Source organism: Amphiura filiformis, chromosome 17 (genome assembly GCF_039555335.1).
Source record: "Amphiura filiformis chromosome 17, Afil_fr2py, whole genome shotgun sequence".
Taxonomy (NCBI): Eukaryota; Metazoa; Echinodermata; class Ophiuroidea; order Amphilepidida; family Amphiuridae; genus Amphiura; species Amphiura filiformis.
The window spans coordinates 35397163-35419124 of NC_092644.1; the positions used below are offsets into that span (position 1 = coordinate 35397163).

The 21962-nt window shown below is 38.1% G+C and overlaps 1 protein-coding gene across 1 annotated transcript in view; it reads right to left on the bottom strand.

The window, feature by feature from the left end:
* The window catches only part of LOC140137695 (phenylalanine-4-hydroxylase-like), a 94183-nt gene that overhangs the window by 70165 nt on the left and 2056 nt on the right, over positions 1-21962 (bottom strand). Inside the window, exons 2-8 of the mRNA XM_072159450.1 lie at positions 21695-21730; positions 18064-18195; positions 17012-17177; positions 7629-7711; positions 7153-7220; positions 1348-1544; positions 239-374 (exon numbers count right to left, since the gene is read on the bottom strand). Coding sequence (XP_072015551.1) covers positions 239-374; positions 1348-1544; positions 7153-7220; positions 7629-7711; positions 17012-17177; positions 18064-18195; positions 21695-21730 — 818 coding nt within the window. The remainder of the gene's footprint in view (positions 1-238; positions 375-1347; positions 1545-7152; positions 7221-7628; positions 7712-17011; positions 17178-18063; positions 18196-21694; positions 21731-21962) is intronic.

Genomic DNA, 21962 nt, shown 5'->3' on the forward strand with positions numbered 1-21962 from the left:
AGATCGAACTAATTTGTTTCTATCGCCTTATCCAACAGCTCAATACTACAAGAATTCAAACTCAAACTTAAATTTCAGTTTAAAAAAATGGAAAATAGGCACAAATAACACAAAATATGCAAAATACTGAATGTATATTTGTGTCATATAATTTTATGTTCTTTGTGCATTTTTGATGAAAATGTAATTTATACAAATATAAAATTGTACGGCATGAATGTCAATTGAAATCACTTACGGTTCTGGTGTGTAGAATGGACTTGAGCTATGTCTCAGGTACTGTGTGGCAGGGAAGACTCGGAATGCCAAAGCTGAGAGGAAGTCACGTGATGACAGCAGGGCTGATACAGGGCGTAAACGGAAACCTGTTCTCTCTTAAACAAAATAATGAATAGAGACACACCATTATGACAATGAAGCAGACCTAAAGACAATCACATCCTTAGATTATCGAACTCCTGATTGGAAGGTTCTGTGCCTCAGCCTTCTGAGCATGTTTGAATTCAGCTGACGCTGATAGAGTGTTCAGACTTGGCAACATTGTTCACCTGTGCGTACAGAGAGCGCTCAACTTGTACAAACTTCCTTTACCGTACCCTTGGGCTATTTTCGCCATTTTTGAGTTTGCTAACACGCCCCTCACTTATCATCGACCCCCATGAGCAACATGCTTACTTTTAACCCCTATATAGCAGCTATAAATACTAAGCTATAAGTCATTTTTGGTCATAACTAAGAATATGCGTGGAAATTCAACTGCACAACAAGATGAATGCCCAGGTTCGCATAACTCAACCATGGCAACGCAGGGAAGTTTTGGGACACAGCAGAAGCATGGACTCGTGAACACAGTATACACTCATCTAGTAGCACATTGTGTTCATTCAATATTATTGAAGTGTGTCAAGTGAATGGCAAAACAACCAAGAAGTACACAATAACTCTCCCCTCAGTGAAATGAATGACACTTGATAATTCAATGGTTCTGACATACATTGACAAAATATTGTGTTTCACATTGACACTGTAGCATGGTCCAGTGGTTAAGGTTGTTGACTCTGGTGTGAGAGGTCCCCGGTTCAATCCCCTGTGGAGGAAACATCATATTCAATTACCTGCTCTCTCCATTACTGCATTTGAATTGTGGGGCAGATGTAGGTGGCAACAAAGACCTCACAGCCAATTCTGCAGCTTCTGCTCAGGGTAATGCCTAGCTGTTCATACACCTGGCCACTATAGACATCATAGGAGAGCAGTGTTTCAACACTAAATGATTTACCCAGGTTAAATGAGATATTAATAAAAAAAAGAAATTCAGAAAACCAAAAGGTATTTTGCAATACTTACTTTTGATGAAATTTGATACATCTTCCATCTGCGGAATGTTGTCATCCCTAACATCACACTCCTTACACAGATCAGGGAAGATTTCATTGAATTCTTTGCAGGCATTGGTTGGATGATGCTTCTTGAGATTGGTAATAATAGCTCTCCATGTCTCAGTTTCCTCTTGTGTGTACTCAATGGTTGGAATAGGTTTGCCACTAATAAACAACAATACGAGTCTGATATCAGGAATATTGATTTTCAGATGCAACCAACTTTGTAAAGAAAGGTCGAATCAACCGGGGTTTTCAGTTTCTGAAAGCTCTATGTCCTCTTTAAAAACTTCTGTAAAACTCATTTTTGACTAGGGTCGACATGTGACACATTCTCCTTGATCATATCATATAAATGTGTACACTATTATTGGTCTAATTCATGAGTTCTCTTTAGGTTGCCTGTGGACCAATGTTGGATGGCCCTTGAGCAGCTCTGAAATGTACAGTACACATAGTAAATCAGGTTGTATTAGGCTCTCAAACATGTCAAACAAAGATTTTTGAAATGTGTTCCCGTGAGCAAATCGAGCGCCCCTGGTATGGTTACACAAAAGTGGAATTCCACTATAATTTAAACATTTTAAAACAACATAAAAATAAACTAACAAAATTAATCTAACATACCTGGAGCATACTTAATGAAATCATCACTGTTTTCGAGATGTGGGACCTATACCACTTAGTACACTTCCAAGGTCCGCAAAATGGAATGAAGGTGTGCCAGGGTAAGCAGTGGAACTTAGGGTTCAAGAGGTTATAAAGTACATAAGCATGGTTAGAGAAACAGAGTAAGAGGCTAGCAGAGTCAAAAGTTAGAAGAGTGCATCAGCTCTTAATTAATGATGCTTAATGTGACCGTACACCACGAATGAGCCGTAAAGTCGGCAAAAGTTGTATTCTGAGTTACAGTGTAAAATGTGCATGAAGGTCGTATTCAATAGTTACTTCCGAGTTGGTGCTACATGTATCTCATTTGGCTAGTGCCAGTCAAACACCTTTTAAACCAATTAATAATCCTATTGTTGAAGAGGATAATAAGCTTCTACCTATGTCTATAGAATTCTTAAATTGCTCTAGTCTTTGTTTGCTTTGGCTAAATCCTGTTAATGTGGTGAGCTACAAAGCATTGTATTTTGTCTAGGTATGTATAACCAACAATTAACAATGAGCGGACATTCCTGAACCTTCTTGACTTGGGCATGATTTGAAATGACTGCCAATTATGACTGTTTGATATTTATTACCAGCAATGTGGAAAAAGAAACACATGTAGAACTGAAATAAGGTACCATTTTGTTGGAGGAGCAAAGTTCAACAAACTGTATATACCATTTTAAAGCTTATGATATATATTTTCTAAACACAAAATAAAACAAAATTGACCAGGGGGCAACTTCATGGCTAGTTTGTGGTGGACGGTCACATATGAAACGGTGGATTGGTAAGGTAACAAAGCAAGGGGTGGAAAATTCTAAATGTTACATGTTCATGTTTATATTCATAGATATGTGGAAGAAAAATATTACTAGATGTTAAAGGGGGGTAACCCTATTGGTTTTGGATATGGATTGTCTTTAAAATTACATATAATATCAAATATTGTCCCCTTTGTGCAGCTTTGTGAAAAAACGAGAGATTTTTCTGCGTAAACGTGAATAAATAGCAAAATTTGCAATCCAATACTTGGTATGCGTGAATTGCATTCTGGGAAGGCAAGCAACAACATGTGCCACAATTACGTTCGTCATGTGCCGTGCCGTGCGTGTGTGGTTGCAGTTGCACTGGTGATATTTCCCCCACAACCAGTTCCTCATGTTCGTCTGTATATCGTTCATGATAGATTTTTGTGTATAAATTATGGCATAATGGCAATGGAGCTCAATATAGCAAAGCAAACTGAAATGCTGTGATGACACATGATGCTGGAAGTGGAAATGCCCGTAGGCCTATTGAACGGAAAATTTTGGTGGTTTTTTTTAAAAAAGAAACCCCAATTTCCCCTTGCAATATGTACATTTCAAATGAATGTAAAAAAGTTCGGGTTCAAAAAAAGGGGCAGAAAAGAAACTTCTCACTACCCGATTTTGAACTGGGGACCTCTCGTACAAAAATATGATGCGCTAACCAACTGCGCCACGGAGGCAGCTCCCAATACGTTGGAAGTTTTAAAACTTTATAGTTTCGTTGTCGATCTGAAGTCTCCTCAGCAGCTGCGGCGGTTCGCTCTTTTCATACAATGTGAATGACGCGAAACCAAACTAGCTGTTGAGGAGACTGAATATTACGATTTCATTCATACATGTAATAATGCCTGCCCAGAAGTCCGAAGTGGTATGCAACTGGTAGCCTGTAATTGAGCATGTTTTGCATGAATTCTCCGGAAATACATCAACCGTGAGTGTCAAATTTCAGGATAGTAATGAGAAAAATATTATCTATTGTGTGATACCAAAAACTCATGGTCAATGAAAAAAATCGGGGGGATGATGTTGTCGATCGGGTTACGGACCTTTAAACATGTGTTTACCATGATAAAATAAAGCTATTCATAATTATATATCTATTTCTATCACAAAAAATTACTATGAACCTGCCGAAGATGCTGCTGTAAAATGAAATGATGCTTTTTGGGACGTGGTGGCCCTATTATCAAAGACAACCCACATGGCTTTTGAAAGTGTTCACCAAAGCCAGCACAACAAATACAATGCTATTACTAGTGGCATTACCTGTGGTTTACTTACAAGTCTGAAGTCTTAAAAAGTGTCACAAAATGTGGACCATTCTAACATTAATTTGAGGTTGGGCCTCTAAGAATGTATGAGGACTGTACCTGTGGATTTTCAGACTGAAGGGCTAAATGGTCCATTGAATATATCGCAGAGTTCCTAGCAAAGGTCCTACCTTCATGCCTTGGACTTCTTTGTAATAACACAGACTAGATCAGTCTTAGAAATAATTCAAGACCTGTCCTGATTTTCTCATACACCAAAATGGATACATCTACTACTAAAGGTGTTCTACCCTTTTGGAGTTTGATAAACTATGCAACAGCCTTGAATTTGATTAAACACTCTGAAGTCATCGGTCATAATCAATAAAGGCTTCACTTGAAAGTTACCCACCACTTGAGATCGTGGAGAGGTACAGGGACCTGCTCCAAATCCAAGTTCCTACAAGTGACATGCCGCCTACATCTACCAAGAAAGAGTTTAGGCATGATAACACAAAGGATAGCACAAAGAGGCAGATGTTATAGCACACTGTGAAAATGGACATTGCATTGGGGGAGAATTGCAGTTTGAATTGGTTTGTGTGACTTATGCCCAAAAAATGATGTAAAAGATGATTTATTTTCACAGTTTCACAACAGCATAGTTTAATTCAAGTGTGTGATTTAGTTTTCATTTAATTTTGGTAATTTCATTGACTGTGCTTGCATTATACCTGATCAATCAATTTGTGTCAGAATTACAAAACATTGGATGACACTTCCGGAAATCAGGTCAACAGTCTGGTCTGACAACTAACTTTGTCTGAAATTTGGAATGGACCCACTCCGAACAATTCACCTGAAGTTTAAGTTGCCATTGAATACTTTCAAATTGCCTAAAAAACCACATATCGTCGGCTGTATTCCATAGTGGCGTATAGTGATTTTTTGGTCATTTTTTTGAAAATTGGCACATATGTTTTTAATGATGTTCTCTTTCATTTTTTCTAAGTCTCATCAGTCATAATTAGCTAATTAAATGTGGCGTATAGTTACAAAGTGACATTTTTTGTATTCCATAGTGGCGTATCGACCATACGCCACTTTTTATACACATTTTATAATTATGAAATATCGGCAAAAATGAAAAACATCAGATGTCATAGTGGCGTCGCGTATCGGACCTATACGCCACTATGGAATACGAACAACGAAAAGTAACGCCATAGGGATTACACGGCGATCGAGGTGGCGTATGGTTAACGTAAGGTTAGGGTATTGCGTTTTGTTCGTTTTCCATAGTGACGTATAGTTTTATTGTCAGTTTGCGGCAATAGTATGTATTTATTTCTTTTGAAAAATATATAACAATAAAATCTATTTAGTTTACTACAGAAATTTGACATCATTTACAAAATATAATGAATGTCTGATTTACACAACTCGATTTTAAATTGGCATTTCTTCAAACCAGATTTTCTCGAAAAGTTGTTTATTCGAGGTGCCCCACTATACGCCACTATGGAATACGGACGACGATATGTGACCCCTCAGCACAACTGAGCCCTGAAGTCGCCAATCATCATTTTTGAGATAATCAACCAAAATATTCTGCTTGAAATTAGCTTTAAAATTATGTATATCATGTCTATAGTACTTGACATTTAAGTAGTGAAAAATCAATAAAACAGTCAATAAATCCTTTGTTTCCTATTGTTTATTGTTAAGTTCAATGGAGCATACCTCAATAGTGGCACTGGCGACATTCGGGCTCAGTTGTGGAGGATGGTCACATATGAGTGGATCAGATCACAAATAATCCAGGTATTTTTTTTGTAATTGTGGCAAATTATATGCATCCACTGCAAATTTCCTGGCAGGTATAACAGTCAAGATTAATAGGAAAATTTACACGGGAAAAATTTCTGGACACGTGACACCCATGGGCGCAGACATATTAGCATTATGGAATGTGACCCCGAGCACAGCGGGTGGTCTTCTAATGTATTTGAATAGATAGAATTTCTCCTTGGATGCAAAATAAGTTAATAATGTTATAACAAGAGTTTCCGTAGATAGATATTTTTTTCCGTAGGTAAATATTTTTGAAATTACATTTTGATAATATTGTGAAGAAATTAAGGTTGCATAATTTTGCCATGAACGAATTTCTATCGAAACAGCGGCCAAAAATACTATTCCAATTCAAAATAACAAAGACTTGAATAGCGAGGTCACTGTGAAAATTTACCTATTAATCTTGACTGTTTAACAAAAGAAATGTAGGGCATTGCTAGTAAAACATGCAATCAAATTCATAAACTGAGCTCAAAAAGAAACTTATAATTTTTTACAATTTGTGAATCATAAGGTCATATCTTAAAATACTGTCAATCAAGATGAACCAAAATTACACACAGGATTACCTTAATACTCTACTCAAAACACATGTCAGTAACCAAGCAGTTGTCCAACTGACACAACAGCAAACATGGGACAGCTTCCTGGACTTCCTTCACTTTCACAGCCCAACATTTGGCAACCAGGACAAAAAATCTGTGAGAATGCACACAAGATCCTTGCACAGATGATAACACAGTGCTGCTTTCTGCTTTTCATACACTTTTTTCATGAAACTGGGCTGGGCTGTGAATGTGGTCCAGGAAGCTGTCCCATGTCAGTGCATTTTGCTGTTGTGTCAGTTGGATAACTGCTTGGTTACTGACATGTGTTAAGAGTAGAGTATTGAAGTAAATCTGTGTGTATTTAATTTTGGTTCAATTTGATGGACAGGATTTCAAGATATGACCTTGTGAAAAATTATAAGTTTCTTTTTGAGCTCAGTTTATGTTGGTTTTACAAAAATCTTACAAGAAAGCCCAGTTTTTCTTTGTCTACAAGTTACAAATTGTAGCTCGAAGACATGAATCAAAAGTCAGATTTCACCAATCATTAATCTATAAATGTACTCTATGGAAACCATTGAAATACATTAAACTGTTATAAAGGAAGCTGTGAAAGTTTTAACTTGTGCTTAGATTTAATATGGGTACTTACAATGTGTAATTTAAAGCAATTTCTGCACAAGCTTTCCTTCGTTCTTGATACACTGGATCATTGTAACCCTATCAAGTAGTAAAACATAATGAAATTATCAGTATTTCATTAAAACGAAATGTGACACAATCAAGATCCTGTTACACCAAAGTCGCCTATAACAAAATTGAGATATCTAAAAAATGGAAATATAAAGTTTGTAACTTCGCAACCAAGTATAACTTTGGGATTTAAACATCAGCGTGCTGATAGACCTACTGAGCAAGTTAGTAATGGTAATATATTCTCAAGTTGCAATACCTTGCTTACATAAGGAGCTAAAATTCTGTCCAAAAAAGTTTGTAAATGGAAATTTGTGATGCCCTGTTATGTAGTAGACATGACAATAAAAAATTTAAAAAACCTGTTACATTCCTCCTATTCGCAACAGGGGTGTGATATAAAATAATGTGTATATATAAAGGTTGCATACTTACAGGGTGACTTGGCTCCAACTCTGAATACAACCCTCGACCCAGGCAGGGGTTCAACTCATCCAATGTCTTGGGGAACCATGGCACTGGTAAGAAAATGCAGACACCAGATCTAGTAAAGATTGAGACGTCTTGCTAAGCTAAGACGGATATTGGGGGTCTTAATAGAAGATACAGAAAACAAGCCCTGAAATCCAGAATTGAAGGTCAAAAGCCAGAGGCAGACAACCACCCACTCTCTACACCTTAATATCCCAGAATGCAATGGGAAACCATCATCGATGACACCCGTGATCAGGTACAAACGTTACAGACCAGTTAGACTAGGATCTAGCAAATGCCAGGTCAAATAATTCCATTTCAATACCTATACGATTTGTGAAAATAAATGAATGCAACAGTGAATACATGAATTATAATCCAATAGCCTTTCAAATCTTAAATTAAGGTATTTAACATTTCACTGTGGCATAATTTGCTTTGTTCATATCCGATGTCACTCACACCAGCTGAATATTTCGTACTCTGTACTGTGATGAAGACTAATGGAAATATGCATGGTGCTTCATAACTCTAACATCCTCATGGTGGTGTGGTCAAAGGTCCATTTGTGTTGCTCACCCCCCCCCTCCATGCACTTCAGGCTGTAGTTATGGTTACATAAGGTTAGGGATCATCCACGTTGCTTACTATTGGTCAGAAGTTACCTTTCACTTCCCACAATGCATTTCTTCCCTGTACAGATTTGCTATTCTGGATGTGCTCTGTTAATTTAAGCATTTTTTCACAATTGACCCATGTTGCATTGAAAAGCATAACAGTAGAGAAGAAATGCATCGTGGGAATGGTAAGATATCTTCTCTGAGTATTTGTTACAATCCACAATCAGCTCACAAATGCAGGGTTGCCAATCCCGCGATTTGGTAGCCCAATTGGGCGACTTTTGAAGATTTGTCCCACGACTTTTGGCAATTTCCGGTCCCATAGAAACCAATGGTTAAGAACAAATTTTGGGCGACTTTTCAACATGGGCTCTCCTGCGACTTCCGATAGTTTCCTGTCCCATAGAAACCAATGGTAAAGAGAAAAATTGGGTGACTTTTCAATTATTTGACCCGCGATTCGGGCTGAAAACCTTGAAGGTCAAAAGCCAGAGGCAGACAACCACCCACTCTCTACACCTTAATATACCAGAATGCAATGGGAAACCATCATCGATGACACCCGTGATCAGGTACAAACGTTACAGACCAGTTAGACTAGGATCTAGCAAATGCCAGGTCAAATAATTCCATTTCAATACATATACGATTTGTGAAAATAAATGAATGCAACAGTGAATACATGAATTATAATCCAATAGCCTTTCAAATCTTAAATTAAGGTATTTAACATTTCACTGTGGCATAATTTGCTTTGTTCATATCCGATGTCACTCACACCAGCTGAATATTTCGTACTCTGTACTGTGATGAAGACTAATGGAAATATGTGGCTAAATGACATGCTTTTAAACATGTCAATCCAACAGGTGCAAGTGAGACTAACACGATTAAGGTTTATTCAAATTTTATACTGTAAAAACTTGATCATAGTTAGCATATGTGCTTAGTATCGAGCGCTTTTAAAACATGCAAACATGAAGAGCCCCATCCACAAATGTGTAAAGGGTTTTGTACACCTGCAAATGTGCACCTCAACCCCATTAGCTCAGTTGGTAAAACGCCAGACTTTGGTACAATTATACGTTTTCAAAAGCCCTTGATAGTAAGCGCATATGTTAACTATCGAGTTTTTACGGTATAGCATTACGATTGACTTGTCAATTGAGTTATATGTTACCCGATCCAGTTCACTCAGGCTAAAGTCATATGTTCTCAAAATTGATCTATTTAATATTAGGTTTATATGAGGTAAAAAATTCCCTTTCTATCACTCAAAACACCATTAACTGATTTGGTTGCAAAGTTACAACATTTTTACAAGTTCATAGTCTAGCTGTGACTAACTGTAACCATAACCTATTTCTGGTTATATCTCAGTTTCATATTTGCCAACATTAGCCCGAGTGGGCTAAATCGGGTCACATATCAGAATTCCTTTCCTTTATTCAATGCAATGGGCTTGAAAAAACCCAAATCCATGCATAGACACTGTTTGTTTATAAACATTTCTGTCACCTCATCTATAGATGTTATCCACGTTACTCATGAGTGACTTCTAACAAAAGGCACTGATTCCCAGAGGCGGATTTAAGGAAGGGGACACCCTGGTGCGCTCCCCCTAATTTTTGCAGAGCGGCGCCGCCCCCTAATTTGTGTGGGTGCATAGCCGCCGCCCCTATTGAAAATGCCTGGATCTGGCCCTGGTTCCTGTAGTATTGAAACGGAGAGCCAAAATGCGATTTCAGATTTTTGGCCTGTTTTTAAGCTTACCTCCTGTGTGTTTGTCCATTGCAGAAATACGAAAATTCAGCTCTTGTCAAATTCATATTTAGAGAAAAGTCACGATGCTCACGTGTTCGTGGTAGTTTTTGATTGTTATAATACATTTAAAAATGATTGCATGGCTCTGCACAAGGTATATTTTTGTAAATATTTGGATTTGTTTACCTGTCGATCGTCAGTTTTTGCCGTGGGTTGAAAATACGGCAGAGAAATTTGTCATGTCGTACGTGCGAAATTGGCCTCAAATTTCACTATTTCCGCTATTATTAGCTTATATTGTACAGAGATCTTATAATATTGTGTAAATAATTTTGTCAGGAAAACAATAAGGTATTACATACCGTCTACGAGTAAATATTGAGGACAAAATTCAGGTTTTTCATGTGTTGTTTCAAAGAATTTTAGATTTGTCATTTTGAAACTTCCCGGCCATCAATCGTCTGAACGTAAACAAGTTTAAAATAAAAATTGTAAATTTCCTTAAAAACGACTTTTGTTGATCAAACTTCGGATTATTTAAGATGTAATTGTTTAAGGATGTAGAGTTTTAAGATGTTTTTGAGTATTTTAATGTTTTACATGGTCAAAAGGGGTCATCAGTTTGATTCCTGATTTAAAAACACTTTAGCAATTGTTCTAGTTATTAAATTGTTGATTTCGTCATGCTCAAAATCTTTTTCGAAAGTGGCGCCTGACGCGGAGTGACTGCGCCGATATCTATATAGTAACGACTTACGCTTTGAACGCAGCCGCCAAAGGTTCCATGAACGCGTTCAGGAAAGTATATAAAGGCCGTGCACGACGCGAATTAATCAGATTGCTTGGTGGACAATTAGTCCACCCACGAACCCTGAAAGGGAAACCACAGGGTAAGCACTGCCAACCAAAGCAAATACGCCCTACTCTGGAGCTCAGATTGAGCTAGGGGCAGCTTGGCTACCACAATAGTGGCGACACCAGGGGGGTTATGCACTCCGGTGAATTGGCCTAGCGCCTATGCCTAATTTGGGCAAGTGCCTTGCCGCACACATGCACAAGTCCAATGGAAAATTATGCACTGTATTTATGTGCATTCATTGTTGCATGGCAAGCTCATATTTGGTGTACAGGCATGGATACTCTGTAGTAGGCCTACTAGGCCTTGGCCTAGCCTATGACTAGGTCATGTGATGAGAGATTCTGTTGATTAAATTGTATTTTTATGCTTCTTGATTATTCAAGCAGATAGTATATACTTTTCGGCAGCATTTATTGGTAATTTATTTGGATTTAAAAGAAATAAATAAGGAAATATCATCATGATCAACAACAGAGATTGTGTATTTACCAGTGTTTACTTGTATTTATGAATTGTGATGGGATAAGACAAATATGAAAGCAAAATAACAATACAAGTTATAACAAAAGAAGCAAATATAAAACAGAATTGTCAAGTCTCATTTTACCTGTTACTTCTCCTTTCATGCATCACTGATTCAACATGTCTTGGGGAGAATTCTAGTCTTTGATACTACGCTACCACTTGTATGTTTAGAAGGATAGTCTTCTCCACCAGTCGTTTATAAAAGTATTAGGGGCAAGCTCGGTCCCGTTACAACTGGTGGCAGCGGTGGGATAAATCAAAATTTTAACAAATTTTGGCTCACGATTATTATGGCAGCGACTGAAGATGCTACTTCTCCAACCGATACCAGCTCAGAAATATTAGCTGGTGATGAATTTAATGTTCATGAAAGTGATGAGTCAGTGAGAAGTAGGCCTAAACATTCTAGCAATCAGTCTGGAGTGAAAATAAAACCTCAAGCGTACGATGGGACCACTTCCTGGTCAGACTATTTGATACAATTCGAAATTGTTGCTGAATGGAATAAATGGAATGATTATACCAAAGCCATTTGTTTAGCAACTAGTCTAAGAGGTGTTGCTCAGAGTATACTGGGATATTTGGATTCGACTGAACGGCATGATTACCACTCACTTGTGGCCTGTTTGAACCTGAGGTTTGGAACCGAAAATCAGGAAGAGCTATTCTGGGTGAAACTTAATAACAGAGTAAGACACCCAAAAGAGTCATTGCCTGACCTAGCTCACAACATCAGGAAGTTAGTCAAGCTAGCGTTACCAACAATACCAAGTCCTTTCTCACAGGAGATAGCAAAGAGATACTTCATTAGTGCTATCAGAGAAAGCGAGTTGCGGTTAAACATCCTGCGTGCAAAACCTGTTACTTTTGATGATGCAATTAAGTTTGCAGTGGAAACTGAAGCATTTTACAAAGCTGAAAAGTACAGGAAGCATCAAAATGATGCTTTTGCAGATGGAATTGCTAAAGGGCAATTTGAAGATGAGAAGGATGATGAACTTACGAGTCAATTCACAGAAGACTGGAAGATCATCGAGAAAGAACCGGAAGTCTCCCTCATCACAAATGCGAGCCAGGAGAAGGTTAGCTTTCTTAAAGATCCAGAAAAAGTTAACCAGGCCGCATGCTCCCTTAATTGGGAAAGACTGTGATGATCTACCCTGCCAGTTGGCATGCTCAAGCAGTTTCAAGAGCGGGAGAAAGACACGAAAGTCTCCATCATCTAGAAGACGAGCCAGGAGACGATTAGCTGTAAGGAGACAGTTAACTGGTGGTCATGACACTCCCTTGATAAATGGGGATGACTGCCAACTAGCAGGTACCCCGAGTGATAATCGGACGGTATTAGTTGACCGTATAGGCGTAGGTGAATGGAATTCATCTGGTCAATACGCCGACACTCTGAGAAAGTTGTCATCTCAGATGAGTCTTTGGAAGAGGTCAGCTATGCTACTTGATGACGGTCATGATGGTATAGGCACACGATCGGGCCTATGCACCAACTCATTGGCACCAGGAGACTTGCCATCATCAGAATGATTCTGGAAGAGTGACCAGTTATCATGCAGACATGCTATGATGTCTGATGGTATATAATTTGTAAATAGCTTTACGAGGAAGATTCAAGGAGACGAAAGCTATATCGTGTTTATGGGATAATGATATGCGGAAAAGCCCTTGCCGTATAAAATAGTCATGGATCCTTGTAGTGTATGAAGTCCGGAAAAGGGCTCACCGACGTCTTGCACTGCCTGCTCACAGCTCCTTGCCGCTAAAATATGAAATTACTGTTTTATGAAGTTGAAGTCAGGTATAGGCCTTGCCGACATCATCATCATATAAACGTGTTTTATAGCGGATTGTCTACTATACATGTAGACCCTGTATATAAAATTGTTTTCATTTGAATTGTTATTATATAATCATAATAACTTGACTCTGAGAGGAACAGCCTCCAATAAAAAGAACTTCATGAATGAAATTTTATTTCAGCCAAAACGTGATTAGAAGTTTGATATGACTTTACTGACTGCAGCGGTATTGACATGACAATCTTTTGATCCAGTTTGTCTCTGGGATATTCTTGTCCTTTTTAAAAGAGCAATAATCTGGATTTCTTAATTTAGATAAAGTGAAAGACACCTCACTTTATTTCGACACAACTATTCTTACAATCATTTGGAATGATGGATATGGGGACATCACCATGAAAAAGTGGACAGTGTTGATTGTCGGGCACTCATGTTGTTTTACATGAGATTTCATGCCTTAATTCTGAATTGAATGTCAGATATTGCAGATTACGAAGACAGATGAAGAAAAACAAAATGGAGACGGAGATAGCTACAGTTAAATAACAGACATCGACTTTAAGCCTACAATAATGGTTGCTTCATTGAATAGCCATTAGATCTGTACGTGCTATCTACTGAAGATAGCTATAAGTTTTGTCGTACGGCATGTGCTCTTAAGAAGATTAACGAATGAAAATCAACTAGATCTCATCATCTGTTTTCTACTGATACTGTTGAGGCATCACCACGGGCGGTTATGCAGATCTTATGATTTTGGAACTCTGGTTGGTGCGACGGTGACTCACTGATTGCAGTCATGATGTTTTCAGAGCAATGTCAGGCTATGTAGGCGCATTGGTAACAGAAAATCAAGTTTAAGCTCTTGGGTGGATTGCCAACTGAGAAAGTCTACATGGACTTAATAGAACTCAGGTGCAAGAATGAATGGTAAAAGAGATATTTGACTAGTCAATGGTTATTCTTTACCAGGTCAAATATTTTATTGGATGATGTATGGTTCTTTACACCTGGCATAATTGACGTAAGGGCGGCGCAGTCAACATTTCCTCTCATGATCGACGGTGAACCAATCAGGCAGTTTCTCATGAGAGTTGCGTAAGAGGAGGTATGATAATGTAGATTCTCAGATGTTGAAGATATCGAACTGAAGACAAGATCCATCAGAAGAAAGGACGCTGAGGAATATAGAACTTTTATAATATCTGAACTTAAATATTGATCATTAATTGATTACAAAAATGTAAAATGTTAAACTGATGTTTTGTGTAACTTGATGCAGAGACAGACTCGAAAGTCAAGATTAAAACTGGTATTGTTCATTTGAAAATGAAATTGATGGAAATGTGCACCAAGGTGAATTAAATGGTTCTTGTAAATTAATATTTTTTGGTGAAGAAGTATATGCATAAAAACCAGATGTTTAAATGATTAATATGCTAGAGATACTGTGAAAGATTTGTATAAAACTTGTAAACATAATAATATAATTTGCATGTGAAATAGAGTTGTTTTTAAAATGTATAGTTGTAAATCGGCCAAATAGCCAATTAATTTTGAAAAACTTTTTGAGATCACGACAATGTTATTGTCAGCCTGTCACCAAACAATGGTTGAGTGAATTTACTTGTTACTGTTAAAGTTTTGTCAAGGAAATGCTCTGATTTTTTATTGTAATAAAGTTAAATGAATTATACATGTTACATTTCGGGACGAAATAGTCTCGAAAAGGGGGTAGTGAAACGGAGAGCCAAAATGCGATTTCAGATTTTTGGCCTGTTTTTAAGCTTACCTCCTGTGTGTTTGTCCATTGCAGAAATACGAAAATTCAGCTCTTGTCAAATTCATATTTAGAGAAAAGTCACGATGCTCACGTGTTCGTGGTAGTTTTTGATTGTTATAATACATTTAAAAATGATTGCATGGCTCTGCACAAGGTATATTTTGTAAATATTTGGATTTGTTTACCTGTCGATCGTCAGTTTTTGCCGTGGGTTGAAAATACGGCAGAGAAATTTGTCATGTCGTTCGTGCGAAATTGGCCTCAAATTTCACTATTTCCGCTATTATTAGCTTATATTGTACAGAGATCTTATAATATTGTGTAAATAATTTTGTCAGGAAAACAATAAGGTATTACATACCGTCTACGAGTAAATATTGAGGACAAAATTCAGGTTTTTCATGTGTTGTTTCAAAGAATTTTAGATTTGTCATTTTGAAACTTCCCGGCCATCAATCGTCTGAACGTAAACAAGTTTTTCCTAAAAATTGCAAATTTCCTTAAAAACGACTTTTGTTGATCAAACTTTGGCTTATTTAAGATGTAATTGTTTAAGGATGTAGAGTTTTAAGATGTTTTTGAGTATTTTAATGTTTTACATGGTCAAAAAGGGGGTCATCAGTTTGATTCCTGATTTAAAAACACTTTAGCAATTGTTCTAGTTATTAAATTGTTGATTTCGTCATGCTCAAAATCTTTTCGAAAGTGAGCGCCTGACGCGGAGTGACTGCGCGATATCTATAGTAACGGAGCTTACGCTTTGAACGCAGCCGCCAAAGGTTCCATGAACGCGTTCAGGAAAGTATATAAAGGCCGTGCACGACGCGAATTAATCAGATTGCTTGGTGGACAATTAGTCCACCCACGAACCCTGAAAGGGAAACCACAGGGTAAGCACTGCCAACCAAAGCAAATACGCCCTACTCTGGAGCTCAGATTGAGCTAGGGGCAGCTTGGCTACCACAATAGTGGCGACACCAGGGGGGTTATGCACTCCGGTGAATTGGCCTAGCGCCTATGCCTAATTTGGGCAAGTGCCTTGCCGCACACATGCACAAGTCCAATGGAAAATTATGCACTGTATTTATGTGCATTCATTGTTGCATGGCAAGCTCATATTTGGTGTACAGGCATGGATACTCTGTAGTAGGCCTACTAGGCCTTGGCCTAGCCTATGACTAGGTCATGTGATGAGAGATTCTGTTGATTAAATTGTATTTTTATGCTTCTTGATTATTCAAGCAGATAGTATATACTTTTCGGCAGCATTTATTGGTAATTTATTTGGATTTAAAAGAAATAAATAAGGAAATATCATCATGATCAACAACAGAGATTGTGTATTTACCAGTGTTTACTTGTATTTATGAATTGTGATGGGATAAGACAAATATGAAAGCAAAATAACAATACAAGTTATAACAAAAGAAGCAAATATAAAACAGAATTGTCAAGTCTCATTTTTACCTGTTACTTCTCCTTTCATGCATCACTGATTCAACATGTCTTGGGGAGAATTCTAGTCTTTGATACTACGCTACCACTTGTATGTTTAGAAGGATAGTCTTCTCCACCAGTCGTTTATAAAAGTATTAGGGGCAAGCTCGGTCCCGTTACAGTATACCTCATTCAAACCAATTCAATGCATGACCTAAGAGTTACTTGCATGACTTTGGCGGGCTATTTTGAAAGAGTTATGGTTGCACATGCAGGTATTTCTTTTGAAAATCCTAAACAAGGTATATCGCTGATATGCAGCTTATAGAACACGGATAACCTCTATTAGGCCTACTTTTTGTTTCAACTTATCCCTCTGTTAGTCCACAACTATAAATATTTGTTTGTTTGCTCGTTACTTGTTCATTTGGGTTCTTTCATATTAATTCTTTTCTTTCAATTATACATACTTTCAACAAACTTTAAAAAGAAATGTATTTTATATAATTATTATATATATGTTTGTCTATTTGTTTGTTTCATACCTGTCTGTTCTTTTAACACCTTGACATTATCCATCTCTTTCTTTAACAAGTCCACAAATTGATTAGTGAGTTCACCAGTTTTAGCAACAGTAACTAGGTACTCCAAGATGGCTGCATCAGACTGGGATGGACGAGACTCAATCTGAATCAACTTCAACTTGTGATTCTGTGAAATAAAAGCAGCAAGAAAACAGTATTACACAAGTATGTCACTTAATGCAACACATTTGCAACAGAGTACTACACAATTTTGATTCCTAATATGTTTATTTATGGCAAAAGTACTTTACTTTGGTCAAATTTCCCAGGGGTCACTTTTTGGACATGCATGGTGCTTCATAACTCTAACATCCTCATGGTGGTGTGGTCAAAGGTCCATTTGTGTTGCTCACCCCCCCTCCATGCACTTCAGGCTGTAGTTATGGTTACATAAGGTTAGGGATCATCCACGTTGCTTACTATTGGTCAGAAGTTACCTTTCACTTCCCACAATGCATTTCTTCCCTGTACAGATTTGCTATTCTGGATGTGCTCTGTTAATTGAAAAGCATTTTTTCACGATTGACCCATGTTGCATTGAAAAGCATAACAGTAGAGAAGAAATGCATCGTGGGAATGGTAAGATATCTTCTCTGAGTATTTGTTACAATCCACAATCAGCTCACAAATGCAGGGTTGCCAATCCCGCGATTTGGTAGCCCAATTGGGCGACTTTTGAAGATTTGTCCCACGACTTTTGGCAATTTCGGTCCCATAGAAACCAATGGTTAAGAACAAATTTTGGGCGACTTTTCAACATGGGCTCTCCTGCGACTTCCGATAGTTTCCTGTCCCATAGAAACCAATGGTAAAGAGAAAAATTGGGTGACTTTTCAATTATTTGACCCGCGATTCGGGCTGAAAACCTTTGGAAACCCTGCACAAAGGACAAAGCACCAAAATAAAACATGAGTGCCTTTACACAAATCCTCTAAAACACTAAAATGTACTTCATTAAAAAACCTGTCTGCACAAGTTTTTATGTAACATCTACATGTCCCCACCATACCAACCTTAATTAGCTTTGAAGCACTAGCAAGTGCATCCACAGAATCCTTAGAGCTGAACATAATGGATACATTGGTTACATCATCATACCCTGTCTTCTGCTTCTTTGCCTTTGGTCCATCCTGGTTACTGTAAGACTGTCAAACAGATACTGGTATATAACTTTGGGTTTGTTTTAGTCTAACTTCAGGGCATTATATACCCAAACCCTAACTCTAACACTAGCCCTAACTCTGTCCACTACCCCTGATGCTTCTGTCACACTACACGAATAGGTCTTCCGTACAAAAGCGGATGGTATTTTAGTAAATCCGTTGTTGTTCGTCAATGATCGTTTATGTTCTTTTTATGTCCTGCTATCATCCGCCAAATGCGTTTCGTGTTAGGTGATGTTCGTTAAATCCGTCGGTAAGTTTTGTGCATGCACAAAACTTGAAAGCGGAGTGTACCGAATACACATGTTCGGTATTTATCCGATGTGTGTTCGTATGGTGCTGCATATTGCGGAGTTTGTTCGTTCTCCTTTCGTTCATGTTTGTTCTTTGTTCGTTGCACTCGGCCCGTGTTCGTTGCAAATACGTTCCTGTGAGGCCTTCACCACGGATAGCATATTTTTGCATTCGGTGATGTACGTTGACCCAGACCGTGTTAGTGTCACACTACACGGATCGGTCTTCCGTATAAAAAAGCGGATGGTATTTTAGCAAATCCGTTAGTGTTCGTCAATGTTCGTTTTATGTTCTTCATATGTCCTGCTATTATCCGCCAAATGCGTTTCGTGTTAGGTGATGTTTGTTTAGTCCGTCGACAATACGTTTCAAGTTTTGTGCATGCACAAAACTTGAAGCGGAGTGTGCCGAATACACATGTTCGGAAGTTGTCCGATGTGTGTTCGTACTGTTCTGTATAATACCCTGGGTTTGTTCGTTATTCTTTCGTTTATATACCGCAGGTGTTTGCAAGGTTTCGCAGGCGCTTGTGCCGGATGTAGGCCTATGGCGAACATGTGCATCGATCATGGGGGGGGGACATTCTGAAGGGTGTGTGACGCAGTATCATATTGCCACAGTACTTTAGTGACTGACAAGAAGAAAAAGGGGGAAAGGAGAGAAAAAAGAAAAGAAAGTGAGAAAAATTGAAGAGAGAAGAGAAGAGAAAAAGTTAAATTGCACGTAATTTAGTAGGACCATGCATGTAAGTAGTATTGAGGGAGGGGCACTTTCTGAAGGGTAGAGGACGCAATATCAAATTCCTACCAGTTTTAGTGATTGACGAGAAAGAAACAAGAAGAGAAAACATGGAAAAGGTTAAATGGTATGTTATTGAGTAGGCCCAGGATAGTATATAGTAAGCCTAAGTATAGGCCTGTGATTATTATAGGCAGTGCTTAAATGTGGTTCCTTGGTCCAAAAGCCTGTGAAAAAATACTGCCGGCCCGTCGATATGTAGGGCCCGTGACATTTTGTCACAAAAATCAGTATTAAGACGGACTTAGGTCTATAACTGACTTTAACATATCAATCCATGCATGTATTACCTGAAATTACGAGTCTGAAGTCTTATCTAAGTGATGTCAGTTGATCAGTGTAACATTTTAAATTTTGCAAATTCAGTTCGGGCCTTCTTTGTTTTTTGTTTAAGGCAATAATAGTGTAAAAATGATGCACCAAAACAATTTTCCAAATTTTCCATTTTAAAACTAAATTTCTACACAATAGGCCTAGGCCTAATAATGTAAATAGGCCCTACAGTGCCCATGCAAATGGTTTCAATTGCACATTAATAATAAAAAATGGACAAGTCTTCCTTTTTGCTTCTGCTATGGACATCCACGTGTTATTTTAAAATAATTGTTTATATTATACAATAATCATAATGGTGAAAACTTTTCAATGGCTTCAATTAGGCTTTCGTTTCACCAATTTGCGGCTGTTTCAAACTAAAATAGTACCCAATAATAGTTAAAATTGATCCAAAAAATGACAAATGGCTTCAATTGGGCCTTCATTGTCCAAAGGTTTCTCACGTCTATTGCCCCGGACGCTGGTTGCCCTGATATATCAGATTTGTAGCCCTTTTGTACTTATTAGCCAATATTTGACCATTTTCGTCAAAGTTTTCCCCCTTAAAAGTTGTCTTTCCCCACTTTGTTCACCCTCTGAAAAAGTGCTTGCTACGTCACTGCCTCTAAGGGGTCAAAACCCTCTCAAACACCCTCTCCTCCCCACTTTTCTGATAGGGTGGGCGTCCCTGTTGGTGCCACATGCCACGGATTCGCCAGTCATTTGTCGGACGTTGAACGATTGAATATAAAAAACGCCTGCAGGATTATTAGCGGCCACAACGCATAGAGAATCCGGACATTTGTAGGACGTTGACCCCCACGGTCATTTGTCGGACGTTGAATCGAATATAAGACGCCTGCAGGATTATTAGCGGCCACAACGCATAGAGAAGCGAACGGGAATCGGACCCCCAAATCCGGTCATTTGTCGGACGTTGAACGATCGGATATAAGGCGCCTGCAGGATTATTAGCGCCACAAGCGCATAGAGAGACGAACGGAATCGGACCCAAAATCCCACGAATCTTCTGCGGACTGGTGATTTTCCACCGAATAAAATATTTTTGTATTCGGTGATGTACGTTGATCCAGTCCGTCGTAGTGTGACAGACCTATGACCTCACTCTATATCCTATCACATGTACCCTAAATTCAACTATTTTGTTTATATTTTGGCTCATACATGGATGTATTTACATTTACCAGTACTGAATTCAAAATAACCCCATGGGCACTAATACTGCATTTTGTATTTTTTAGAGCCCCTGATTGGTTAATTACATGATATAATCATCAGAGTAACCAATCACAATAGACCTTTTACATCTCCCAGCATTTCTGACTATTCTTACCATGATTGGGTCAATATCTCTATTTGTATCCAATCAAAATATGTCTTGCATGTAGAGCCTGATAATTCAAGTGGTAGTGCCCATGGGGCTAATTTGTACTAAAGATGAGCTGGCTGGGCATAATATTTAATTCCCCCGGTAATTCCCTGATCTGAACAAACCCGATAGCTAATGCCCCCAACCCCATCATTGACCCTGTTTAGGCTGTTTACACAGAGAGAAGTCAACTTCAATCAAATTCAGATTGTGATTAAGGATTAACATAAATTATTTCTTAACGGGGTGTTTACACGGTAGTCGACTTCAAAACAAATTGTGAATTTGACTTTTTATGCCATCACATGCTCACGCTCACGCTTCAAATAACCATTATGAATTTGAATTTAACAAATGTTGCTCCGGGGCGTAATTTGAAGTCGAGTTCAAATGATGACAACCCTGTTTACACACAAATGAAGTCAAGTTCTAAGTCAACTTCAGGCTCTGTGTAAATGGGGTCGTTGTCTCTCTTTTCACTGCCCAGACTGTAAAATTGCCCGACCATGTCCTCCAAATTAGCTGAATTTATACTAGTCATTATATTGTCAGTACATTGTGTATAACATTTTTACTTCATATACGTACTCTGCAATAAAATGCACCAACCAATCCATATGCAAAATGATCTACATGTTTTAAAGCATCAAATAATATCAAAGAAACAAAAAGAACAGAACTTACCAACATCTTTTCTCGCAATTGATTTCCCCATGAGGACTGAAAAAAAAATGTCACTAAATTAGTGAACTAACAATTAATGGGTTTGGTTTCCTTGACAGGATCATCAGAAGTGAATTACGTTTTTTATTCCCGATTTATATTTTTAGCCACGCATCAGGGTTATCAACTCTCACGCAATGCATTCAGCGTAAGACTCACAAATTTGGCACATTACTTTCTCACGCTAATCTCATGCTAAGGTAGTCAATCTCAGGCGAAGTGAAGTACG